This window comes from Gadus chalcogrammus, unplaced genomic scaffold, assembly GCF_026213295.1.
Source record: "Gadus chalcogrammus isolate NIFS_2021 unplaced genomic scaffold, NIFS_Gcha_1.0 GACHA072, whole genome shotgun sequence".
Classification (NCBI taxonomy): Eukaryota; Metazoa; Chordata; class Actinopteri; order Gadiformes; family Gadidae; genus Gadus; species Gadus chalcogrammus.
Genome location: NW_026613507.1, coordinates 322,820 through 350,797, shown reverse-complemented (window position 1 = coordinate 350,797; position 27,978 = coordinate 322,820). Strand labels below are relative to the sequence as shown.

At 42.9% G+C, this 27,978-nt stretch overlaps 1 protein-coding gene and 1 long non-coding RNA gene across 5 annotated transcripts; both read left to right on the top strand.

Moving 5' to 3' along the window:
• Positions 1–34: 34 nt before the first annotated feature.
• On the top strand, positions 35–12,383 carry LOC130378356 (uncharacterized). Of its 4 annotated transcripts, XM_056585137.1 has the most exons (11): positions 35–1,475; positions 1,868–1,976; positions 2,579–2,738; positions 3,421–3,613; positions 4,099–4,203; positions 4,786–4,890; positions 5,470–5,574; positions 6,162–6,266; positions 6,857–6,979; positions 10,488–10,575; positions 11,122–12,382. In XM_056585137.1, exons 2-10 carry the CDS (start codon positions 1,874–1,876, stop codon positions 10,524–10,526), a joined length of 1,038 nt encoding a protein of 345 aa, XP_056441112.1. In that variant the 5' UTR covers positions 35–1,475; positions 1,868–1,873; the 3' UTR covers positions 10,527–10,575; positions 11,122–12,382. The 4 variants fall into 4 exon arrangements, with proteins under 4 accessions (XP_056441112.1, XP_056441111.1, XP_056441109.1 ...); XM_056585136.1 differs by having other exon boundaries at positions 10,488–12,383; XM_056585134.1 differs by lacking the exon at positions 10,488–10,575 and having other exon boundaries at positions 11,122–12,380.
• A 2,607-nt stretch (positions 12,384–14,990) lies between these two features.
• LOC130378357 (uncharacterized) lies at positions 14,991–17,923 on the top strand. Its single transcript, XR_008894663.1, has 3 exons — positions 14,991–16,605; positions 17,465–17,515; positions 17,752–17,923. It is a non-coding gene; the product is annotated as an uncharacterized LOC130378357 (long non-coding RNA).
• Positions 17,924–27,978: the final 10,055 nt, after the last annotated feature.

Here is a 27,978-nt window from a genome sequence, read left to right as displayed (position 1 = left end):
GTGTGTTCTTGTATTCCTATACTTATGGGGACATCGATCTGTTCACACAGTCACGCCGTGGGGACCTCTGACAGTATGGGGACCAAAATCGAGGTCCCCATGAGGGAAAGTGCTTTAAATGAATGCAGGAGTCAATCTGAAGGTGCCTGTGTGATTTTTAGCTTTGGCCCATAATTCACAAATTTCTGTTTTTATTTTCGGGACACACACACACACAGATTTCTCACTATCGCCCCCTAGAATCCCAAGTTGGTATTGCAACTAATAGTTCACACACACCACTACCAAATATGGTAGGTACCGCCCCTTCCTGGTCCCCATAATGTATGAATTCACAAACTAAGAACTTTTTTCAGTGTTAATCAACAATTAGGCTATTGGAAACGTTTATTTGCAATAGATGCCAACTACATTGCTAAGAAGTTGTGCAGAGAAGACGCAAGTTATATATCGCCATAGGCAGATTACTTTAGCATGTTCTAATTGTGTGCTTGTGTGCACAAAGTAAGTTAGATATCAACGAGTTCTCAATTTAACACAAAACAAGTTCACGTGTACATTGCATGTTTTAAAGCGTATTAAGAAAAAGTAATGCCTAATTAGCCTGCGCCAGTGGTTAGGAGTAACCCACAACCACATTAACTGGTGCTGTAAATTGATAAGCCAGTGCAACGGGACAATGCAAAGTTGTCAGAAACCGATTTTATGCAGTGTATTATGGCAGATGCTAGATTAAAATATCAGATTTTCAAGTACTAGGTGCTGTGTGGTTTCTTTAATTTAGATGTAGGCTACTGTGCCGACATTGTCGTTTAAAATATGTTTGCCTACCCTGGCGATCGTGTCAAACTCTGCCTATGAATATCGCACGCATGTTTACAATACAAACAATGGTTATGACACAAAATACTGTAAAATAAATAGTCTTCTACATATATCAGGGATATTTGTATTTGCGACAGCAGAATGGTGCTTTAACCATGGCTCTTGATTGCTGGCAACCTGCGCGCTCTCTGACGTGACTGCCTCTTCGGTGGCCGTCCGGGGAGAACGCATGCATGTTCGGTTCAATGTTTACAGCATTGGCAATTTTATTCAATACAAAATACAACTTATAGGAATTGTAATTGCTTTATAATTAATTGAGTGTTCGATTGAAATAATATATTGCTTGATATAGTAAAATCAATAAAACATGACTTCTTAATAGTGAATTAGAATTTATAGATATGGTATTTTTCCATAATAATAATAAGATTAAACATATATTTCCGATTGTCCAAACAATACATTCTTCCAATGCTAGCAAGGGGCTTGTGACTTTGGCCGTTTGCTTTTAATGTGAAATCAGACAGGAAGTCAAATGTACCTTCAGGTTCATATCAACCTCAATCTAGAAGAAGAGCCTATTATCTCTGTGAAACCTTCGAATTTGATGCATATTAAAGATTTACCCGGAGCAAGTGGCGTGTTCAGTAAGTATTCAACCATTTTCTTGAAATATCGTGTAATAGCAAGAGCTTTATGCATCATGTAGCCGTTTATTTAAAATGGTCTGCTTGTTGACTGCTAGCCAAACGCACATGTAACGTTAGCTAGTTAGCATTAGCATCCGCAGCATTACCATCCGCAGCCTGGGCTCTGTAGCCGGAGCTCCGGCGACAGTGCACTTTTTCAAGCGTAGAAAATGCTTAACATTTCACAAAATGTAAATGTGTTATTCAGCTACCAACTTTGAATGCATCTCATGTAGTATGATTTAACTAGAACTGATAAGATAAGATAAAAAGATAATAACTTTATATCATCCCATGCATGGGAAATTAACTTGAAGTCAAATCGATTTCACTTTTGTATTTCTCTGCAGTTTGAAATGCCACCAAGAATCAGTCCCCTCACAGATGCCTGTCACCATGTCGGTTTAAAGACTGACAAAACATGGAAACTGGAGGTGAAGTACATCAATGCAATAAAAGGTAAAATTATGAAATATGGTTTCTATCGATGGATGGATGGATGGATGGATATAAAGGGTGGAAGTGGGATAATAAATTACAAAACACGTGTCTTAAAGTGATACCATATCTAATTCCTCTCTCCATTAGGTAAGCAGGTCTAAATAATGTGATTTAATTACACTTATTATTGTACTGTAGATTGGTTAAATCAGAGTGTGATTTTGCCCAGTGAGTTTTCTGTCCTACTGTATACAGTAGAATAAACCAAGACCGATTTTTAAGGTCACAGTGAAATCTGACAGCATAAATATGAACTTTACCAAAATAACTGTATTTTGTATGTATTTATTCTGTATTCAATAAGCTACATTAATCTTACTGTCATTTCTACTATAATGATTGACCAGCGTCTCAAAGAGAGGCTATGCTTACACGTATGTCGGTAATTGATGCCAATACCCAAGCATTATACTGTATTTAAGAAACATGATTATAATTGCAAAACTTCTTAGGAAGCCAATTTATGTGTTATTTTCACTCTTCATCTGTTGTGAAGGGCTGAAAATGGAATGTTTTAATTTTCCTGTTCTAATTAAAGATGTCTTTCTTTTTTTTTGCAGGGCGTGGGGTGTTCGCCATAGGTTCATTCTCCAAAGGAGATTTTATAGTGGAATACAGGGGAGATTTGATAAGCGAAGGTGAAGCTCAAAAGAGAAGAATTTATAACCCTGCATGTTCTGGATTTTTGTACGCGTTCAAGTTGGGAGGCAAAACATGGTGGTAAGATTTTAAATTGCACCTTAACTATACTACCTTATACTGAAGTCGTTACACTTGCTTAAACAAAACTAATCCAATAATTACTAATCCGCCGCTGCCGTAGCCTGCTACCAACTACAGGAAAGTATAAACTATGCTGCTGCTGAGACACAAGTCCCTCAAAATGCAATGCAAGGGTTGTTTTATTTCTAACATTAATCTTTCAACACAGACATTTATATGTGTGTAAGGGATAATGTATAGAACGCCGGTCATTATCGGGCAAAGGGCGAACCGGACACCGACGCGAAAGCGGAGGTGTCTTGCTTAGCCGTGAAGGGGCTTATTTTTGCGATAATGACCGGCGACGTTCTATACATTATCCCGCTTATTACACGGCTACTTGCCAAAATTAAAAAATAACTTCACACGGTGTGTCTTTTTACAATTTATATGTTACCATTGACGCAAACGTTCCACTGAACAGCGCAGCTTAGGCGATATCTAAGTCATTATATCTATGGAAATGTTCTGCCTGTCATCCCCTGCATTTGGGTCAATCTTCCGGAATCCATTGTGACGTTAACTTATATGCTTACTCAATCAATAACTCATGTAAAACTGTGATCTTGTATGCTAGTAAATGATGTTTTAATGAAAAGTAATAATAATATTTTTTCTATTTTTATTTGTGGTTTTAAAGCATTGACGCCTCGAAGGAAGATGGTTCTTTCGGCCGCCTGGTGAACGATGACCACAGACATCCCAATGCCAGGATGAAGAGAATAGACATTGCAGGAAGCACACACCTCTGTCTTTTTGCTCTCAAAGACATAAAAGATGGTGAAGAAATTGCACATAATTATGGAGGAGAGGACTGCCCATGGCGAAAGCAGGTACGTGTTACAACTAGTGTTAAGGTATATACAATTCAAGAATGTCTTGGAATAACTTAATGATTGATGGTATCTTTGTTTGAAACTATATAAATCAATTTCAATAAATGATCATTTTTTCTATTGTATATTAAAACATTGGATATTCAGGAGGCATCTGAATCAGGGCCAAATGTCACTGTAGTCTGGGACGTTCCCGACGTCCCCACAATACATCTTGTATGGTTTTGTTTCAGTGAAACTTTATGTTAAGTATCTGATAAAGGAGAACGTACAGGTGTGCGAAATGTCCCCACTAGGCATAGTCTATGTGACAGAAGACAGGTTGACAAAGCAGGACAAAATAGAATCCTTTCTCGCTAGTTTGGTGTGTGGGGATGTATTTGACCCAAGAGACATGTCCTTTAGAAAATGTATTAAAAGAATAAAATATTATCCAGTGTTTACATTAAATTGACTGATTTACTTTTTGTATCAAATTGCAGATGACTACATGTGAACCTGAGACGTCCTGTGTGAGCTCCCAGTCTGTGCTCATGTCAGAGCCACAGTGGGATGAAGCTGCCTGGTTAGAGGACACTGGTCAACAGGTAATTCATGTCCATCACTTAATGTTTTCCTCTAGTGTCTTCTAGTTACCTTTGACGTCTTCTGTTGTCTACTTTAAGCAGGTAAATTAAAAGAATCAGATAATTATGAGGGGAATCTATTATGCATCAGGTCTGCCAAACAGTTTCTGTAATGCTTGTATAAGGCTAATGATTAAGGGATATGTAGGACACATCTAAACCGTGTTGAGTAATTTTCCCGGTGCAAAATGTCGCTGTAGTGTGGGACATTCACGACGTCCCCATCATGCACCTTTAATGGTTTTGTTTCAGTGTAATGTTACGTTAAGTATCTGATAACAGAGAACGTACAGGTGTGTGAAATGTCCCCACTCAGCAGGGTTTATTCAAGATGAGTGAAATGTCCCCACTAGGCATAGTCTATGTGACAGCAGACAGAGGTTGACAAAGCAGGACAAAATATGAGAGTAGAATTCCTTCTCACTAGTCTGGTGTGTGGGCATGTATTTGACCCAAGAGGAGGTAGAACATTTATTAAAAGAATAAAATATTATCCAGTGTTTACATTAAATTGACTGATTTACTTTTTGTATCAAATTGCAGATGACTACATGTGAACCTGAGACGTCCTGTGTGAGCTCCCAGTCTGTGCTCATGTCAGAGCCACAGTGGGATGAAGCTGCCTGGTTAGAGGACACTGGTCAACAGGTAATTCATGTCCATCACTTAATGTTTTCCTCTAGTGTCTTCTAGTTACCTTTGACGTCTTCTGTTGTCTACTTTAAGCAGGTAAATTAAAAGAATCAGATAATTATGAGGGGAATCTATTATGCATCAGGTCTGCCAAACAGTTTCTGTAATGCTTGTATAAGGCTAATGATTAAGGGATATGTAGGACACATCTAAACCGTGTTGAGTAATTTTCCCGGGGCAAAATGTCGCTGTAGTGTGGGACATTCACGACGTCCCCATCATGCACCTTTAATGGTTTTGTTTCAGTGTAATGTTACGTTAAGTATCTGATAACAGAGAACGTACAGGTGTGTGAAATGTCCCCACTCAGCAGGGTTTATTCAAGATGAGTGAAATGTCCCCACTAGGCATAGTCTATGTGACAGCAGACAGAGGTTGACAAAGCAGGACAAAATATGAGAGTAGAATTCCTTCTCACTAGTCTGGTGTGTGGGCATGTATTTGACCCAAGAGGTAGAACATTTATTAAAAGAATAAAATATTATCCAGTGTTTACATTAAATTGACTGATTTACTTTTTGTATCAAATTGCAGATGACTACATGTGAACCTGAGACGTCCTGTGTGAGCTCCCAGTCTGTGCTCATGTCAGAGCCACAGTGGGATGAAGCTGCCTGGTTAGAGGACACTGGTCAACAGGTAATTCATGTCCATCACTTAATGTTTTCCTCTAGTGTCTTCTAGTTACCTTTGACGTCTTCTGTTGTCTACTTTAAGCAGGTAAATTAAAAGAATCCGATAATTATGAGGGGAATCTATTATACATCAGGTCTGCCAAACAGTTTTCTGTAATGCTTGTATAAGGCTAATGATTAAGGGATATGTTGGACACATCTAAACCTTGTTGAGTAATTTTCCCGGGGCAAAATGTCGCTGTAGTGTGGGACATTCACGACGTCCCCACAATGCACCTTTTATGGTTTTGTTTCAGTGTAATGTTATGTTAAGTCTGATAACCGAGAACGTACAGGTGTGTGAAATGTCCCCACTCAGCAGGGTTTATTCAAGATGTGTGAAATGTCCCCACTACGCATAGTCTATTTGACAGCAGACAGAGGTTGACAAAGCAGGACAAAATATGACGCTAGAATTCTTTCTCACTAGTCTGCTGTGTTGGCATGTATTTGACCCAAGAGACATGTCCTTTAGAAAATGTCTTAAAATAATATAATATTATGCAGTGTTTACATGAAATTGACTGATTTACTTTTTGTATCAAATTGCAGATGACTACATGGGAACCTGACACGCACTGTGTGAGCTCCCAGCCTGTGCTCATGTCAGAGCCAAAGTGGGATGAAGCTGCCTGGTTAGAGGACACTGGTCACCAGGTAATTCATATCCATCACCTAATAATTACCTCTAGTGTCTTATAGTCACCTTTGACATCTGCTCTCGTTTTCTTTAAACAGGTAAATTAATTAAATTTGATAATTATAAGGGGAATCTATTATGCATCAGGTCTGCCAAACTGTTTTCTCTAATGCTTGTATAAGGCTAATGATTAAGGGATATGTAGGACACATCTAAACCTTGATGAGTAATTTTCCCGGGGCAAAATGTCGCTGTAGTCTGGGACGTTCACGACGTCCCCACAATGCACCTTTTATGGTTTGGTTTCAGTGTAATGTTACGTTAAGTATCTGATAACGGAGAACGTACAGGTGTGTGAAATGTCCCCACTCAGCAGGGTTTATTCAAGATGAGTGAAATGTCCCCACTAGGCATAGTCTATTTGACAAAGCAGGACAAAATATGACAGTAGAATTCCTTCTCAGGCAACTAATGGTGTGTGGGCATGTATTTGACCCAAGAGACTTGCAGCATTGTTTTGTGTTTGTTTTTGGTCTGCATTGTTCTAGCAAATTTGACATATCTTTTTAAAAATATTATATATTAATGAATTTCATACAATCATCAGAAGAGGAAACTGTTGGAGGCACGGAGGGGGAATCAAATCCCAGCAAAACAGAGACGCAAACTGCCACCAGCAGAAGATGGAGCATCTTCTACAGTCTGTGCTGTGAGCCATGTTCTTCCAAAGGTGAATTTTTACACTTTTTGATTTATATATCGGAGTAACGTAATTTATTGGACAACGTAATGTTGTAGAGTACAAATTTGAGGTTATATAAGTCAAAATGAAAACATTTTTATGAGGGAGTGTCAATCTTCCCAGCTCTCTAGTCTGGTTGTACGTCAGCAGATACTTCTATAGGATTTGCCAGGTGGCATTAGGGTGAACAGACTGTGACTGGGGTAGATAGTATCTTTGGGCGTTGTGCAGACACCTCACTTTGCTGATGCTCAGTAGATGCTGATTCACTCTTAGTTTGGACAACAAACACAATGGGCCCTATTTTAACGGTCTGAAACGCAAGTGGGAAGCGCAAAGCGCAAGTAGCTATGTGGGCAGTTCTACGGCGCTATCGCTATTTTACAGGCGGATAAATGACACTTGCGTCGCGGCGCAAGTGTCAAAAGGGTTGGTCTGAAGCAGCCTAGTTACCCGTAGGTGTGGTTTGGGCGTAACGTCCAACAAACCAATGAGAGTGCCAGCTCCCATCCCCTTTAAGAGCCATGAGCGCATTTGAATCGGACGAGTTGATATTTTGACAGCGCGTCTGCAGTCTCCGATGAGACAGATCCACATGAATTTCAAACTGCAAATGGCTCAGTTTATTGCCAAATAATATGGCCTAATTCACACATGGAATAAGGGGTTTTCTTCCACAACTTCAGAAATGCTGAGTCCTCAAATAAATTTCGGCAAAGAAAACGTATATGATATAACATATGTTATGCGGTAACTGTGGTTCTATTTAATGATGTACGCAATACATTATAAACTTTGTTTCTTATCAGTATTGTATGCTATCCTAATATGCATGTGTCCCCGCGGTAATAGACATTGCCATTGATTGTATTATGCGTTACGTGTTTAGTTTGCGTGTGTTTAAACAGAGCACACACGCGCCCCCGCATTCATTCATTCTTTTTAACACTCACTCGCGGTAAAACAATGTTATTCACGATCAAATACTCATCAATCCTAAAAGTTATGGGCATGTAGGCCTACAATATGTCAAGAAAATATGTGTTTGCTGTACGGTGTTTGCAGATGCATTGATTTAAAAGTACAACTTATTACCGCTGCATCAGCTGTTCTTTCCCAAATAATTTACCAAGAATGTGCGGCTAGGTAGATGGGCGAAGCAAAGTGTATGCGCGAGGTGCACAAGCAATCCGTATGCATCGCATGCGCATGTATGCATGCGCCCTTAAAGATCCCATGCCATGCTATTTATGGATGCTTTAATATAGGTATTAGTGGGCCACAAACACAGTATTCAAAGACGTCCCCGAAATTCAGCCGTGGTGCAGAGTTACAGCCACTCCGAACCAGTCGCACATTGAGCTTCCCCCAAACGCGCTGTTTCGGTGGGCGTGTCAAGGCAGGTCAAGGAGGGGGGTGGGGGTGTGGCCCTGAGCAGCTTGTAGCCACAGTACAATGCGCTCTGGTTACGGTGGGCGTGTCAAGGCAGGTCAAGGAGGGGGGTGGGGGTGTGGCCCTGATCAGCTTGTAGCCACAGTACCATGCGCTCTGTTTACGGTGGATGTATCGCAATGGCTCGTTGAAACCCATATTATACATAGATATCTATATAATATAATATAATATAATATAATATATAATGTATATTATCACCTGGCCCTGAGCAGCCCACGGTACCATGCGCTCTGTTTACGGTGGATGTATCGCAATGGCTCTTAGAAACCCATATTATACATAGATATCTATATCATATAATCTATAATATATATTATCACCTGGCCGTGAGCAGCTTGTAGCCACGGTACCATGCGCTCTGTTTACGGTAGATGTATCGCAATGGCTCTTAGAAACCCATTGTATACATCGATATCTATATCATAATATATATTATCACGGCCAAAAGCTGTGTGAGCCTCCAGACGATAGGCTATTATGAATCTCAAACGACCGCGTCTTCTGAATTGGGGGGAAAGGAACTTTGGCTTTGACTCCCTGAAGTAGGCATGAACCACAACATGGAGGAGAAAGGGATTGTTGACCGCGGTCGTCTCCCGCCGGAGCCTCGCTGCCGATGGACCACCGCTTCAGGAGGCGGTGATTAGCGCTGACCGCTGCCGAGGCGGCGGGAAGCAGGGCTCAAGCGGGATACATTCGCGGCCAACAATCCCCTTCTCCTCCATGTCGTGGTTCATGTACTTCAGGGATTCAAAGCCAAAGTTCCTTTCCCCCAATTCATTCTCAACCATGGCTGAGATAACCCCCACTACGAGTCTCGTTGTAGAAATACCAGAGACGAGAGTCCGACGTGTAATGCGCCATCACACCAACAGCAGAACGGTTATCCAAATAACAAGGAAGTGTACAACACTTGCGTTACAGTCCTGGGGCTCTACATCTAAATAATATCATATAATACATAGATATCTATATCAAATAATACATATTATCACGGCCAAAAGCTGTGTGCACCTCCAGACGATATAATGAATCGCAAAGGACTTCGTCGGGTTCTCCGACGTCTCTGGTTCTTCCACTTCCACATCAATCTGTAGTAGACAGAACCGCGCGCTGCCTGCGGCCTGCTGCCGGCGCAAGGCACCACCGCCCGGCTGCCCGCTGCCGGGCGGTGGTGCCTCGCGGCAACCGGCGGCAGGCAGCATGTCGCAGTTCATGTACTTCGATGTCGTTCTGCCATTGCATTCAAAATTCTGTAACTAGCCTGTTACTACGAACTAAGCAACTACAATACACGTATTAGCATTTAGCACTAGCTCAATCACGACTCCTTCAGAATTCTTGTGGGTGGTTACGAACCAACCAAGTGGGCAGGGCCATGAATTATAGTTTGACAACGCTACGTCACAGTGTCGCCTTATCCATATTGGCTCATTTCTTCTGCCTTTTTCCTTTCATTGCCTATTGCATTCAGCAGACAAACTGCATAGATTTCAAACTTACCACAGCTCACAAACTTATTCAGACCTATGTTATTTAACAAACAACAGGAAAAATGTGATTTTAATGGCATGGGCTCTTTAAAATAGCATCTGAACAACGCGCCACTGACTTTAAACCAGGTATTTCCTGGTCAGTAGCGCAATGGCATTCAGAAACGGCAAAATACCGTTGGCGCCAGAACCTGCCTCCTCCTTCTGCCGAACCGCCCCTTGGGGCGCATGATCAATCCCTAATTTACCGGCGAGTGGCGGTGGTGGGAAAAGAACGCTCTGCGCCAGTTGTAAACTAGCAGCGACACATGCGCCAGTGACTAAGTCACTTGCGCCGGATGCAAGATAGGGCCCCATGTGATCTAGAAAATACAAATGTTATGTCATAATATTAGTCTCATGTTGTTCAATGTAGGTTCAATTTGTTAAACATCTTGTGCGCTATATAATAATTGCAAACTTATTTTCTGCTGCTTTTATAGTGGATCTAACAGGATGTAGATATCTCTTGACTTAAGACTGAAGTTTTCCTGTATATTCTTTTGAAGGCTGCAGGAATCGGTCTGTTTCTTTTCTTTGTAAACTGACTCGATTGCAGCTTTTCTGCACCACCGCCTGGTCTCGTCTGCTTTCTAGGTGAGGCGTAGTTCCTCTTGCGTGTTTCAACTAACCTATTTGTTTGTCCCTGTGATGACGTTAATTTTCATGGCTACTTGGATGCATGTTAATGCAGGAGTCAACCAACAGACTGAGAGTGGAACACTCCAATCAATCATTTTTTTTATAGCACCTTTCATACAGTTAGTGCAGTTCAAAGTGCTTCACAGATGGCTGAGAAAGCAGATAATAGGACATATATTAATTGAAGATGAAAGAAAGATTGCAGACAAAGGAATTATGACAAGAAAATTATAATGTTAAATAAGAAAAAGAAAGCTGCCATAATATCGAAGACATAATGCTACTGTTGCTAAAAAACAAAAATAAGGAATTAATATTATAGTCTCTAAATGAAAGTGTGTGGCATGTAATACAATAAAAAGTTTTTAGTTGACACTTTACAATAAGGTGTACTAATGAGCAGATCACTGAGGATTGTTGATGCAGGACATGAAACTTATAGGAACTGTATCTCCTTCCTGATACTTTCATGTAAACATCTGTTTTTCTACTCATTTACAGGAAAGGCTCCACTCAAAAGGGAACCATGGCAGCCAGCAGAGATAAAGGCCGTCGAGAGGCACATAAAGGCTTTAATACATGCTTGCACTGTGCCAAAAATGTCTAACTAAACTAAATCTGTAGGTGGCGAAGAAGTTAAAGCTGCGTCACGCTTTGAACTAAACACTTTTTCCATCTAGTGTCGACTGGGTTTTTGGATTGTCGGTGCCATTAAAGTAGCATTAATAATCGTCGTAATAATCCTAACGATTATTAATGCTACTTTAACGGCATAGACATTCCAAAAACCCAGTCGACACTAGATGGAAAAAGTGTATAGAACAAAACGTGATGCAGCTTCCCTTTTTTTCTTCGCAACCTACAGACTTTGTTATGTACGATTATTCAAACACGCCATGTTATTTAATATAGACATTTGACCGAGGGAAACGGAGCCTCAGAGGTCGAACTTATTCTCTCGAGGTCTATGTGACTTCCATTTATATTGTGACTATTCTGTATCTTGATGCCTCTTCCTGGCCCACAAGGATACACCAGCAGGTTCTGACATGTATTAACCGCACTCTGATGGCTCGAGTCTGTGCGTGATGTGTGTCTATGCTAATGTATGTATGTGCTGGTATACTTTTAAAAATAAAGTATCAATGCATCTAATTCTCCATCCGTCTCTGGTGCTATTTACTGTGGACCCACACCTGTTTGGGAGATCCCTCCCATGTGTGAGGGTGGCATCGATGGTGTTGGTAAAATAAAAACCCATACACACACATAGTGCACGGTAATATCATGAAATAAGTTGGTATCACGCCACATATAGATGGTGGATGGCCAAGAGGAACATTTGCAGAGGGCATGGCCGCCCCTGGTTCCAGGGGCTCTCGGAAATTGAGAGGTTAAAACACCTTGGCCCTCTGGCTATACTCTATATACTCTCCTCGGGCTATATATATTTATGTACAATCAGGTCCCCATTAGTCACCAAATAATCTGTGTGAAATATTCTAATTTATGTAAATGATGTCCCCTGAAAGCATGTTTACTGGTTCTTCCGGAAGTCCCCATAAAGCCTGGTTAAACCATCACAAAACTCTGAAACATCATTTCAGAGTTTTGAAGTTGTGTATAGGTTAACTAAGCTATGGCAAGTTTACTGAATTTTTTTCAGCTCTCTACAACCTCTGGAAAGGGTGGTCCTCACAAGTGATGATTATAAAGGTCGTCCTCATGAGTGATGAAAACCAGTATGTGTGTGTGGGTGTGTGTGTGTGTGTCCTACTCCTGAACAGCTCTATGGTTTCACATCACTGTCATTGTGAGCATCGGACTGCTGAGTATCCTCCTCATCTCCCTGCGCTTCAGTGAGTCTAAATCCTATCCTCCTGAATAGAATTACAATACAGTATAATCATATCATTGATTGTATTATTAGCAATGATAATGTTAAATATTGTTTTTGTTAGATTTAGTGATAATAATAGGGTTAGCACACATACACCGCACGCACACCCATAAACACAGCATACACACACACAAACAATCCACACATACGTGCACGAACACACAAGCACATGCACACACACTGCACACACGGGCGTGCTGATGCAGGCGTTTCAAGACAAGGGCAGCGCAGGACACCGCCTACACACACACCACACACACATGCACACACACACGCACACACATGCACGTGCATACACACACTGCACACACGCGGATGCAGATGTTTCAAGACAACGGCAAGATTGAGATAACAGCCCCGCCGTCGACACACTCTCCCACCTGAGCCTTATGTCCATCAAAGACACTTTTTTGCAAAACCTTATTTTTCTTTAAATATTCTCCATCTCCTTGAGCCTCCAGAAATGTCTTGGGATATTGAAATCCCCCCTCCCCCCTGCCGACTGTATTAGTTGTTTTATTTTTCTTATGTTTTATGTGTAGGCTATGTGTGACTATAGGCTACTGCTGCTTGTCTTGGCCAGATCACTTGAAGAGGTGTTTAATCTCAATGACGCATTCTTCTGTTAACAAAAAAAAAACATCTCTCACGTCAGGTAGCCAATGTACAATCTGTAATCTAGCCCTCACAACCCCCCCCCCCCTCACCCTCCCCCCCCACACAAGCCTGTGCTTTAGTTCACTATAGTTAGGTAGGTTGCTGCCTTAGCTGTTGTAACATGAACACATTTTTCAGCTGTTTGTTATTATTATTTCCAACTAACCAATAGTAGTTGCCATCCATTTTTTTTAGTATCAATGCACTTTGAGCCCTGAATAACAGTAAAAGCTATTGAATGATTGATTTGCATGCATAGTCTACTACACTTTCCATTAAACAAATCCCCCTGTAACCCAACAGTTAGCTGAACATTATATGGTCGCATCCTTCCACTCCCTGTTTTCTCACCCTGTTTAAACAAGAAATCAACTGCATTTGTCCCAGTGTTTGTGCTATGGGAAATTAAAGGTCCCATGGCATGCTACTTCATGGATGCTTTAATATAGGTATTAGTGGGCCCCAAACACAGTATTTGAAGATGTTCCTGAAATTCAGCCGTGGTGCAGAATTACAGCCACTACGAGCCAGTCGCACATTGAGCTTTCCCAAAATGTGCCGTTTCTGTGCCAGTAGCTTTAATGCAAATGAGGAGGAGAGAGGCGGGTCAAGAAGGAGGGTGGGGGTGTGGCCCTGAGCAGCTTGAGGCCACGGTACCATGCGCTCTGCTTACAGTGGATGTTTCACAATGACGAAGCATACAACAATCAATCCCTTTCTCCTCAATGTCATGGTTCATGTACTTCAGGGAGTCAAAGCCAAAGTTCCTTTCCCCCAATTCCTTCTCAACCATGGCGGAGATAACCCCAACTACAGTCTGGTTGTGGAATTACTAGGGACGTCAAAGAACCAACGTTTTATGCGCCATAGCATCAAAGCAGAACGGTTATCCAAACTACAAAGCACCACACATGTGGCGCTCGCATGGTCGTAGCTCATTGTCTGATTGGCAGGCCGAATTTTCTGGGCGGGCCAGTCAGAGAAAGGGGAGGTAACTTGGCCCCTTATGACGCCCATATGGGGCCACATTACAAATCAGCACTCCTTAGCTTCCATTTTTTTTAGAGGCGAGCAGGATACCTAGTGCTCGTTTTACACCGAACGCAAGTTTTAGCCACTGGGAGACGATAGGCAGGCTAGGGGAACTCATATTAATGTTAGAAAACCTCATAAAGGGAGATTTTCATGCCATGGGACCTTTAAGCAATAAAATACACTCTCCTTCTCCAGTATCGTTCGCGACACCCTTCTTCTTCGTCTTTTCTTGAATTTGTCTCTAACTCATGCTCTAATCTTTCATTGATCGATTCTTCGGATGTTGTGAATGCAACAGAATATATATGATGCATCGTTGCAGTAACATTTAAGATGATGGCGATGAGTTCTGCCCGTTCTGCCTCCGTGCTGTCTGCGGTCAAACCAAAACAAACTACAGTGTCAGCGGCCGCATTTATCCCGCCTCTTGCGAACTTCGACCATGCGTCCAATCCCGCCCTTTGCAAGCCCACCCCCCTAGATTCTGCTGTTGTCTGAACGACATCGATGCCCGCAAATAAAGCATCAAGTATGAAAAACCCTCAGGGTCGAATCTTCTGATATACAAATACGGCAAACTTAAAAATATTATGCTTGCTTCATGAAGTTAGGAGAAAATTGTTATGCTTGCTTCGTTACGTTATAGGTGAACCAATATATTATACGTTGTAACATTATAGGCAATTCTTTTTTTTAATATTTAATTATATTACATTATGCGCTCAGAAATTAAATAGAATATCGACAGTAACATTTAAGATGATGGCGATGAGTTCTACCCGTTCTGCCTCCATGCTGAACGGGCAGTTTCATATTATTAGCTATGGGTTTAAAAACTACTAGAGGTTGAGCGCAGGCAACGCACACACGGACACTCTAGTCTTACTTCTATATAATAGCAGGCCTGTCGCACCAGTTACTCAAGTTGGTCAGTGTGCACGTGCCAAGCAGCCTGCAGCTCTCACACACACACAGCACATGCAAACGCATCCATACACCGCAAGCACGCACATACACACCGCATCCACACACACCGAACAAACACACCACACACATACGCAGCTGTGCACAAACATACACGGAATCACACACACACGCACGCACACACACCACTAGCCAATACAAAGGCAGCGACACACTCGCCCAGGTAAGAGGTTATGTTTTAACCGTAACGGCTCCGCCATCGACACACGCGCAGGTAAGAACAAACACGCACGCACACACACCGCAGCGACACTCGCCCAGGTAACACGTTATGTTTTCAAACATAACGGCTCCGTCATCGACACACGCGCCCAGGTAAGACCACACACGCACACACCGCGACTCGCCCAGGTTAGACGTTATTTTTTTAAACATCTTACTGCTATAGAATAGCAGGCCTGTCGCACAGGTGAAGGTGCGTCCACACCAAACGCGAAGGGGCGACATGACTCCATACAAATTCAACGTAGAGACTCGATCAAAGGCCGGGCCTTTGATCGAGCGTTTGTGTTCTTTTTGTCTCATTGCTTTATTGGGCTAATCTGAGGAGAAATCTATGCCATAAACAGAAATATTATAGGCCTTTATTACACGGGTCTTCTCAATGCCGTGGAACGCTCCGTTCACTTGCATGGGTAGTAGTCCGGTAACTTGTCAACCCCAGCGGCAGACTATTTCACTGCTGATCAACACTACGAATGCTGGTAACGAATAAATTGTGAAAAGACACACCATGTGAAGTTATTTTCCAAATAAGATTTGAAAAACTTTGGAAGTTTATTTAGAACACTATTTACATGGTTTCGGAGTAGTACACTTTGACATTTGAATACAGTTCAGCGAGAAAGGCGACGAAGAATAAGAAGGGGGCGTTCCAGTCTGCGTGAACGGGAACCCCCACCACACGAGAACGCCCATTTGTGTCTGCAGTGGGATGATATTGAAATATTTGAACTTCACCGCGACATTCGTGTGATGACAGCCAATCAGCATTCAACGGCTACTGAGTGACATAACGTAACAGCCAATCAGCTTTCAACCGGCCAACCGTTCCCTGCAGTGCCGACCGGGTGAACCGCAGCATGGAGGAGAAGGGATTGTTGCCGTTTGCACTCCCGGATCTCTATCTATAATAGTATATAATATGATATAAATGTAATATATAATATTACGGCCAGAAGCTGTGTGAGCCTCCGGACGGCCGTAGTGCGTCGGGATTTGGCTTCGAGGGGTTTGTTTACCGGCGTTGCTAGGGTTACCGGTCCTGTGTGTTCCAACGGTTTATTAGCGGTGGTATCTAATAAATCGCTGTCTAATCAATACTTCATTCACTGCCTCTTCCATGGTCATTACGATATTATGGACCGACTGCGTCTGGTTCTCCGCCGTCCCTCCCTCTTCCACAACAGGTAAAGACATGCTACGGTGGTTATTTCGGCCGTGGTTCACAATGAATTGGCATGAAGCTCCGTTGGCGGGCAAAAGATGCTTGCTTCATAACGTAGAGAGGAAATTATTATGCTTGCTTCATTACGTTATAGCTGAACCTAAATGTTATACGTTGTAACATTATAGGTAAAATGTAATTATATTATGTGCTCATAAATGTGTTACATTATCGACTGGGGTTTCCACATTATAGCTATGGGTTTAATTACAACTAGAGACTGAGCGTGCAATGCGCGCGCTCAACCTGTAATAATAGCAACGATAATGATATTGATAACTGTAGTTATTGCTATTTTAATTAGTATTAATATTATTAATACTAATAATATTAATTATTAGTATTAATAATTATGGACTTTGTGTTTGGTTGGCTGTGGGTCCTGTGATGCTTACCCTGCGTTCACACCAAAAGATGCATTTGCTGCCCGAACGCGTTGACGCCTGAGTTTTGCGGCGCGTCAAATCAAGTTTTGCGGCGCGTCAAAGTTTTGCGGCGAGTCAAAAGTTGAAATATTTCAACTCGAGCAGCATTTGACGCGCCGCAAAATACGTGAACGCGCCCTTCGCCCGTGCCCGGCAGCGGGCACGGGCATGCCGCGCCGCAAATCAGATTTAGACGCGCCGCAAATCAAGTTTTGCTGCCCGTTTTCTCGGCAGCAAATGCTGCGGCAGCAAAGCAGCAACGCGTCTCTACATTCACTTTGAATGGGATCACGATGCGCGTCAACTTTTTGCATCTTTTGGTGTGAACGCAGGGTAAGAGACGATGTTGTTCTGTTTTAGAGCTCATATCTTCTGTTTTCCTCTGTCCTGTCCTAGACTCACCGTCACCCTGGAAAGAGGGGAGAGAGCACTTACTGGATGAACTCGGTGAGGGTTTTATCCAAGTTATTAAATCAATCGCGTCATTAACATTCATTTAAAAAACACCCTCTGCTTCTGTGATTCATATTGTGGTCTACTAAGGTCAGGTTTCTATTGTCGTCTATTGAGGTCATGCTTCTATGTGGTCTGTTAAGGTCAGGTCTCAGGGTTGTGTGTCCGTAACGAAGACCGTAAGATAAGCAGTTCTCTGTTTGTTCAGGAGGTTCTTTTACATTCAACAGATGAATTGACGCTTCAGGGCTGGATGCTTCACGACAAGAGTCTCTACCGTGTTTCTACTACTAAGAAGGGCTGGAGGGCCAGTAGAGAAGACTGTCAGAAGAGAAAGGCAGACCTGGTGGTCATCAACAGCAGAGAAGAACTGGTGTGTGTGTGTGTGTGTGTGTGTGTGTGTGTGTGTGTGTGTGTGTGTCAGGGGTTAAAATTAACTTTTTTTCACCACCGTCCCGGAAACGTCCCGAAAAACATTTTGAACCGTCCCCAAAAGTCCCGAATTTTTCCCATAAATATGTTTTACATTTTGAGTCGTTACTTAGGCCTACTGATAATATAATAAAAACACATTATGTTGATGAAATAATATATTTATTTCCAGATGACAAGCAACACCCTCGCAGAACTGTGGTCTATCTACGTGACCACAGTGTGTGTGTGTGCGTGTACATAGAACAATGTGTGACGAAGCGCCACAGAATCAACACCGAGCGCCACAAATTGATTCTGCGTTTTAGCGATTTTGAAATATAAATATCGTTCCGTTCGTACATCTCCGCGTAGCAATCTTTCTCCCTGTCATTCTCGTTCACAGACGCACACAGAGACAAGCGCGCATAGGCCTACATGCCAATGGTGCGCGGGTACACTACCACTTATTGGATAAACCTGCGTATCATGCACAGGCACTGACAGCGGATTCGCCCGCTCATCCTCTCAATGCGCCTACAAAGGCAAACCCGAAGCAGCAGGAATGTAAAAAGGGATAGTGTATAGAACGCCGGTAATTATCGGGAAAATAAGCCCCGACAGGGCGAACTTGCTTCGCCCTGAAGGGGCTTATTTTCAATCATGACCGGCGATGTTCCCTACATATCCCGCTTATTACACGGCTACTTGCCAAAACGAAACAATAACTTCACATGGTGTGTCTTTTTACAATTTATTTGATACCACCAGCATTCGTAGTGTTGATCAGCAGAGAAATAGTCCGCCAAAGACGTTGACGTCGCTTAGCAACCGAAGACGCTGGGGTTGACAAGTTACCGGTACTTGCGGAGTGAGACTTCATTAGAGGCGAAAAATCTGTTGTTTTCCTTGACAGCGGTCAATCATACTCATGATTATACTTAGCAACGGTGAATTATCAAATATAATTCACCGCCGGAAGTTGTGAAGGTCCCATTGCAAGCGAACGGAGCGTTCCATGTCATTGAGAAGACCCATGTAATAATTGCGATTAATGTGAAATGCAGCTGCTATGTAGCCTATATGAAATTTAGATAAATTAAATTTAGATAAATGACTGTGTTAGAGTAAGACCCCCAGGCCGTTCTGCCGGCGATTTAAATTCGCTCTGCAGCATAGGCTGGAGATCGGGAAGTCTCTTTTTGACTCCGTGCGCAGCCCCGCCTTCTCCAGTGAACCAAGAAAGCCTGACGAACGGGGGATTTTACACCCGCTGTCTCACTGAACAACACAAACGCGAGCGCGCCAACCAATTGAACGAAGCCCTTTCCATTAAATAAGTATTTTCCACCGATCGCGAACATCACAGAAAGTGTTGAAAACTTAAACAGAAAAATGAAGTCAGTGCCCGCAAAATTCTCTTCGTCCCGAAGTCGACCCGAGAGAGAATAAAAATCCTCCCGATGACAATTAATTACGTCCCCGGGACGACGGGACGTCGTTAATTTTAATCCCTGGTGTGTGTGTGTGTGTGTGTGAGCGTGCGTGTGGGAGAGACCAATTGTTTTTGTGAGTGAGTGAGTGATTAAGAAAGAGAGAGAGAGAGAGATGGAGAGATGGAGAGATGGAGAGAGAGAGAGAGAGAGAGAGAGAGAGAGAGAGAGAGAGAGAGAGAGAGAGAGAGAGAGAGAGAGAGAGAGAGAGAGAGAGAGAGAGAGAGAGAGAGAGAGAGAGAGAGAGAGAGAGAGAGAGAGAGAGAGAGAGAGATTGTGTGTGTGTGTCTGTGTGTGTGTGTGTCATGGATTAAAGTTCTCCGTCGCTACGACGGATTTCCGTCATTTGGAGTTCACAGAGGCCACTTGTGAGATCAATGTAGATCCGAGGAGTTTTTTTTTGGGGGGGGGGGGGGGGGGGTAATAGGTACTTTCTCGCATAAAAAAATATTAAAACTTAAGAAAGTGATGTATTAACAGCACTGAAGCGAGAATTAAAACAGCTTTTAGCAGCTTTACCGCTACCGCTGCCGCGAAATGCATTCTGGGAAACTTGCATACTGTATACTGCGGTGCAGTCGGTCTGCTGTATACTGCATACTGAATCCCACATTCTGTGGGGTGTTCCACAAAGCCGGTTTTATCACATAACCGGGTAAGTTAACCCAGGGTTTGCTGTAACCCTAGGTTTTCCGTTCCAAAAGGATCACGGTATGTTAGTTGCTATAGCAACATATGCTCTGAATCAAACCTGGTCGGACCAGGTTTTGCGCAGGTTAAGTTTGAAACATAACCCGGTTTTGGGTATTTCAACCGGCGTTCGCCGCAGATTTCATGTGTTCACAATGGCATGCCCTTTTGATGCGAGAACTGCTGATATCAGAGCGCAAATTATACGTGCAATCCACCGGGAGCGATTGATAAGACCACGGCTCGACATCTTGGCATATTGGATGACTTTTTGCTGGAGTGGAGAGATATAGATTCTCGCGCAAATCTTTAATATATTTAAATAGCCTTACATAGCCAACACTACCAATCGAGGGCCTGGCCTCAGTTCACTCCAGACTATTTGCGTAGCCCTCCGTTTTTTTCAAATGGTAGTTTTATCTAGGCTATAATGCTGGAGATGCTGAGCACATCACAGTCGTTTCAGATGACCCATCCAAGATTTGTATCGGCCTCCTATCATACAAAGAGCAATATTGTCTGAGTACTATGCCGAGAGGCATTTACAACATAAAGTATAAAATAGTCCTAACGGACTTGCATCCACTGGAGAATGTTCGATCGTAGCCGGCGGCTTCATTACAAGCACTGATCCATCTTGATCTGTGAAGTTGATGAATTGTCACTTTTAGGTTTTCTACCCAGTTACCAAAAAAAGAAACATTTGGAATAGTATGCGCTGTGGCAAGCACACGGTTTGCATGCGTTACTTCGAAGGCAAAAAAAATGGCTTATTTAAATTTATACCAATACGATGGTGGGAAAAGCTTACCAGTTTGTATGTTTTTTATACTTCATTTTTATACTTGATCCTCTGACCGCTTGGAAGCAATCGGAGTACATATTGTTTTAGAAGAAAGGGGTTATGTGGTAGGATCTTTAAGAATGCTTAACTGGGATATTTATATATTCATGGCTCAAATATTAAGGATCATGCTTTTGACGTGTAACTAACGCATTTACGCGGTCAGCGATCCGCTACCAGGCTTTGGTTCTCCGGGTTCCAGAGGTTTTAGCTTTCCCTTTTCTTGTGATAATGTCCTTCTCCTCGTCATAGCTCTCCAGGAGAACCTGGAGTTCCATTTCATTGAAATAAGCGGCCCGTTTCGCCATATCGATCAGGGTTTCCATGATCCATACATCACGTCTTTTTAAGTTTGGCGTGGACGCGCACAACCCTGTGTTAACCAACCCCGAGTTGATTGAACTAATGCATAACCGCTGCTGTGGAACCGAAAACTCTGGGTTGGTCGGCACAGGGTCAATCAACCTAGAGTTCAGCGTTAACTCAGTGTTTGTTAAACCTCCGTTCGTGGAACACCCCTCTGTATGCAGTATACAGTACATACTGCGCAGTATGTAGTCGGCAGTACGGTAGTATGCAGTTTCGAACATGGACATAATACACGCGTGTATTATGTCGTCATACGTCAACGCCGGTAAAATTGTCAAATTATATAGTGAGTATTTAAAAGGTCTACCGTTAAAATTGACTGAAAACACAAGCATTTTAATGTACATCCCGATTATATATTAAATATATATTCAATATATTATATACAAATGTATATATATACACACCATTTTCCACTAAAATGTGCATTCGGTGTAACCAAGCTTCAAGCATATGGTTTTGTTGCCAAAAAGCAAAAAAAATGAGCCTTTTTGCAAAGTTGCACTTGTTGTTGCAATTGTTATTTAATTCTGGTGTTGTTTGTTTGATGCTTGTTCTGTTTGTTGTTCATTGTTTTAATAAGATAAATCCTGGTGCTGTTTGTTGTATTTTTTTATTTCTATTTTCTTATATATAAAAGGTTTACTTGAAATAAAACATGTAATGAAAAGTTATGTAGATGCTTGATTTTTTTAGAGAGTAAAATATGAGACAAGCTTTGCAAAAAAAAAATCTTAGAGTCTAATTGAAAAGACAACAAAAAAATTGCAATAGATGCAAAAGAACAGCTGTTTAAAATCCTCCTCCTGTAAAACAGTATTGGTCGAGCATTTAAACGTGATGGCTGCATTTGGTGCTGACGTCTTATACATTTGTATTTCTTAAGCAGGTGTCAAGTAACCTAACCTGGAACATGTTTCACACACTGCACGTGACTTGGCTGTAGCGCGAATAAAATTTCAGTCAGAAGATTTTTTTTCACTTTAATCCCTGGTGTGTGTGTGGTGTGTGTGTGTGTGTGTGTCTGCGTGTGTATGTGTGTGTGTGTGGTGTGTGTGTGTGTGTCTGTGTGTGTGTGTGTGTGTGTGTGTGTGTGTGTTCATCTGTGTTGCCTAACAACAGATGCTATTACCTTTGGAAACAGGCGTTTGTCAGCAGATTGATGGATACTTCCTGGATTGGACTGAGTGATCGAGAGAAAGAGGGGACCCACAAGTGGGTGGATGGTACCCCCATGACCTCAAGGTAAGGCTGAAGACTCTGTTCAGCAGCATCTCTTCTCTGAGAGTGACAGACTGACCTCCACGGTCTCCTCCTCGTGGTTCTCGGTTGGAGACACGTTAAACCACGCGATGACGGCGGAGCAAGAGACTGCGTCGTAGCAGGGGAGGACGACTGGTCTGAAGAGCCGTGTAACAGACTGCACCACTGGATCTGTGAGAAGGTCCTAGACCTGGATCATCTGGAGGCTGAGCGGAACAAAGAGGGTCCGTAGACTTTGTTTGTGTTCATGAGTGGAGAACGGTTCCTCCTTTCTGTTCTCTGTGCCGTAGATACAGTAAATACACTCTTTAAGAGTTGAAGGGTTGTTGGATGTGTTTAGGTCTACAAATGTCAGGTTTATATTGTGGTCTACTGAGGTCAGGTTTCTATTGTGGTCTACTGAGGTCAAGTTTCTATTGTGGTCTAGTGAGGTCAGATCACAAGGTTCAACACTTTCTGGGTTCACCTGCACTAGTTTCTATTGGAGCTGCTGAACGGTTTGGCGTTCTTCTCTTCAAGCTCCGCCCCTGACCCGTTAATCTCTTTGTGGAGTGACTTCCCCTCCCTGGGTAATCTTTGTAGACACTGCTGTGATACTCAATCATGTATGAAAAGGCAGGCCAGAATACTGGGTGTGAATCCCCTGGGTCGCCCTCTAGTGGACAGGTGTCAGGAGAGAGTGAAGGCAGTGTCTGACGCTGCATCTCTAGATCCGTGTTGTAGACGTTCACTCCTCTCCTCCTGGTTTCTTCAGGTTCAGTGATGCTCACGGAGGAGGAGGAGGAGGCCCCCAGCATCACAGAGTTCCACTCCTCTACCGACGTGTTGCCCGTGGGCCAAACGGCCCGCTACACCTGCCACGCCGGCGGCACGCCGGAGCCCACAGTAGAGTGGCTCCACAACGGCAGGCCCCTGGAGAGGGACGGCACAGACGACCAATCAGAGGCCTGGGTGGAGAGGGGCTTCCTCTTCGTCAGAGGTGGGAGGTACGGCGTGAACACGGTCTGCTGCATGGCGAGCAACAGCGCTGGCACGGCCAATCACAGCGCTGAGCTGCTTGTCTTTGGTAAGTCCTGGATCCAAGGAGAGATGTTTGTTGTTGATGTAGCAATAGTGTAACTATCATCACATGACCCCCCCCCCCCCCCCCCCACACATGTCATGTTCAGGAGAACAGTACTAGTGATGAATGAGTGTATTCATAACACTGTTGTTGATGTTTTCATAACATTGTTGTTGATGTTTTCATAATATTGTTGTCGATGTTTTCATAACGTTATTGCTGAGGTGTGTGTATCTATGTATGTGTACATATCAGGGTTTTTTCTAGAAAAAATTCACAAGGGGGAAAACATCAATGGCGAGGGAGCAAAGCTCCCTACATACGGGGGGAAGGTGTGGAAGGGGGGGTTCCCCCCTTCCACAGGACATATGTACATGTATGTATGTGTTCATATCTATGTATATGTACACAGAGTGTAGGAGAACAGTGCTAGTGATGATGATGATGATGAGGATGAAGAGCGGTTCAGCAGCTCATCATGTCTGGTTCTCCTTCAGATGCCTGTGACCTCACACTGGACCCCAACACGGCCCACAGACGACTCTCTCTGTCTGAGGACAACAGGAAGGTGACGCGGGTTGAAGAGGACCAGTCGTATCCGGATCACCCAGAGAGATTTGACTCCCTGCCCCAGGTGTTGGGTAGAGAGGCTCTGACTGGCCGCTGTTACTGGGAGGTAGAGTGGGAAGGATGGGTTTGGATAGGAGTGACATACAGAGGAATCACAAGGAGAGGACGGGGTGGTGACAGCAGGCTTGGAGGGAACAACAAGTCCTGGGTTCTTGATTGTTATGATGGTCTTTACTCTGTCTGGTATAACGGTACAGAGACAGCCGTCCCTCTCCGCCCCGCTGGCTCCACCAGAGTAGGAGTGTATCTGGACCGGCCTGCTGGCTCTCTGTCCTTCTACAGAGTGTCCCCAGATGGAGGAGGGTCCTCAGACACACTGACACACCTCCACACCTTCTGGTCCTCCTTCACCCAGGAGGACCTCCTCCCGGGGGTGGTGGTATGGAGGGGGGGGTCAGCCTCTCTGTGTCGGTTGTAGAAAAGAAGGACCTCCTCCTCCTCCTCCTCTCTGTCATCAGCGGTATTTACGTGGCCCCTGCGCGCCCGTAAATACACACACACACACACACACACACACACACACACACACACACACACACACACACACACACAAGAAGGGTGCTGAGGGGGGTCAGCGGGGCCTCTCTCTCTCTCTCTCTCTCTGTCTCTCTGTCTCTCTGTCTCTCTGTCTCTCTCTCTCTCTCTCTCTCTCTCTCTCCCTCTCTCTCTCTCTCTCTCTCTCTCCCCCTCTCTCTCTCTCTCTCTCTGTGTCTCTCTCTCTCTCTCTCTCTCTGTGTCTCTCTCTCTCTCTCTCTCTCTGTGTCTCTCTCTCTCTCTCTCTGTGTCTCTCTCTCTCTCTCTCTCTCTCTCTCTCTGTGTCTCTCTCTCTCTCTCTGTCTCTCGCTCTCTCCCCCTCTCTCTCTCTTCTTTGAAGTATAGCATGATAAAGTCTGCTGCTTCTATTGTTTTAGTCCTCGTGTTTATTGTGTACATGTAAGGGACTATTTTTCTGTCTTATTTGTTAATGAAGCATAATTGTAATAAACAACTCAGTGGATCCAACTGAATGTTCTCGTGTGTTCAGTCGATGATTTCTTGTTTTATTAGTGAATAATGCTTCCATAAGTGCCTTAAGAATGATAATATATTAATCAGAAATTATAAATAATACATTAAATGTTATTCCGATTTTATTCTGGGACCTCCTCCCTGGGTTTTGTTTTGGGGGGGGTGCCTCAGTGTCTCTTTGTCAGTTGTAGAAAGAAACCACAGACAGACGGCCGGACAATCTCTCTCTGTCTATATTAATCAGAAATTATTGATAGAACAACAAATGTTTTTCCGATATTATTCCCGGACCTCCTCCCTGGGTTTTGTTTTGGGGGGGGGGGGTGCCTCAGTGTCTCTTTGGGATAATGTTGCATGTTGTAAATGACTTTAAACTGAATCTTGATTTTTTGTGTTTTGTTGGGAAGCAAGCGGCCGCAGAACATGTTCAGTTATTAAAGATACGTGCTCACCTGTTGATGTTTGTAAAGTCTGCTGCTTCTATTGTTTTAGTCCCCGTGTTTATTGTGCACATGTAAGGGACTATTTTTCTGTCTTATTTGTTAATGAAGCATAATTGTAACAAACAACTCAGTGGATCCAACTGAATGTTCTCGTGTGTTCAGCCGATGATTTTTGTTTTATTAGCGAATAATGCTTCCATAAGTGCTGTCGAGTGTTGGCACCGCACTCGCGGTGATTTATAGGAACGATCGCGTACGACACACACACACTGCTCCGCAGGGGTGTGCTTTGTGTTTTGTGTGTGTGAGTCTGGGTGTCGCACGTACGCTCCCCGGGACCAACCCAGGTCGAGCCCGCTTGTTTCCGTGAATCGTCGGTTTCACGGAGGCGCTCGGTCCGGCTCGGCTCAGTCTTAATCCGGTCCGACCCAGGTCACTCTGTTAAGTCCCTTCACAACAGTTTACTTTTAATACGAATTCAGACCCGTCCGTTTAGCGGGACCAAAGTCTCTCGAAATAATAATAGTTAATACGAAATGATGATGTATCTTTTTGCCTTGTCACCCCCTATACACGTCAGTCACTATCAACCATTGCCTGTACAATGCGCCACTCACCGTGAGGGGATCAGCTGGGAGAGCGCGTCGTTCGGCTTTGCCTGTGTCGAGGAGTCGACAGGGAAAAGGACTCGAACGATTGAGTTAACCTACTGCAAATGTAGTCAGGTAGATTTATTCTTAGGTCCAATAAACACAATAACTTTTACAACTGAGTATAGATTTGAAAAGAAAAGACAGCAAAAAGAAGAGGAAAATAGATGAAGAATGGACAGGACTTTTAACCTAAACTATTGCTAATTCTAAGAGGGGATCCTAATTGAGCCTTACCCAGGAAGGGTAGGCAGCGCTTGTAAGGAGGGGAGGGAAATCCTATTAAAACTACCAAATGTCCTCGAGCGGCTCGAGGACGGTGTTTTAAGACTAAACCTACTAAAAAGCCACCAACAATTCTCGAGAGGAGCTCAAAGCAGGTGGGTTTTTAGGACTACACTACCAATGTTTCCCGAGTGGAGCCCAGGAATTTAACGTTAAAGCAAACTCTCGTGCCTCAGTACAACGCACGACCCCGAGAGCTGCCTTTTTCTTTCGGGAAGACGGTTCTAGGACTAAACTACCAACATTTCGTCAAGAGGAGCTTGAGGTTGGATTTTCTAAATCTAAATTAAAAGAAATAGAGTCTGAACCGAGCGCTTACGGTGTCAGAGTCTTTTAATCTAAAAAACCTATTGCTTTGAAGGCCGCTGTTTTTTGGAAGCAGAAGAGCAGGAGCAGAGCAGAGCGAGAACACACGGCACCACACCAGCAGCAGAAGAACCAAAAAGAACAAGAACGAGTGGGATTTCTCTGCAGATTTCCCTGTTTTACTCTCCTGATAACAAAAGATCCTTTGATAAACGTTCCAGAGTTTCCCTTATTTTGCCCGAGGGGCAACACAAGGAGCTTGAAGTTGTGTTCATACATCATGGGGTCTAAAGGGACACATGTTCTTTGTATTCCTCCAATGTTTCTCCACGAGGAGACATGTTTAAGAGTTTAATTTACTACATAAAAGTGTATATAATGTAACCAGTTAGCCCTATGGTAAGACATTTTAAGGCACATAATCTTAACACATAAGAAAATCTAAAGTAAGCAATTTACTTTCACACAAGCAGTTATAAAGAAACCATTTTTCTTTATCCTAAAATATATGTAAGCATTGAAGAAGTTATAAGGTAAAAAATGTACCTTATCATAAAATATATGTAAGCATTGAAGAAGTTATAAGGTAAACAATTTACCTTATCATAAAATATACGTAAGCATTAAGGAAGTTATAAGGTAATCAATTTACCTTATCTTAGGATATATTTGATACACAATAAGTTATAAAGCAATTAATAATTAATTTACTTTATCATAAGAGATACACAAAAAGTTATAAAGAAACCAATTTTCTTTATCATAAGAGATACACAAAAAGTTATAAAGAAACCAATTTTCTTTATCATAAGAGATACACAAAAAGTTATAAAGAAACCAATTTTCTTTATCATAAGATATGAGATACACAATATATATGGTGACCTTGTTGAAAGCATGGTGTCACAGCATGATTCTGGAGTGATTCTGGAACGGCTAGGTGCATCAATATAGTGAGTCCTATCGGGACACACGTCACTTCACTTGTAAAGTGGGACCGCA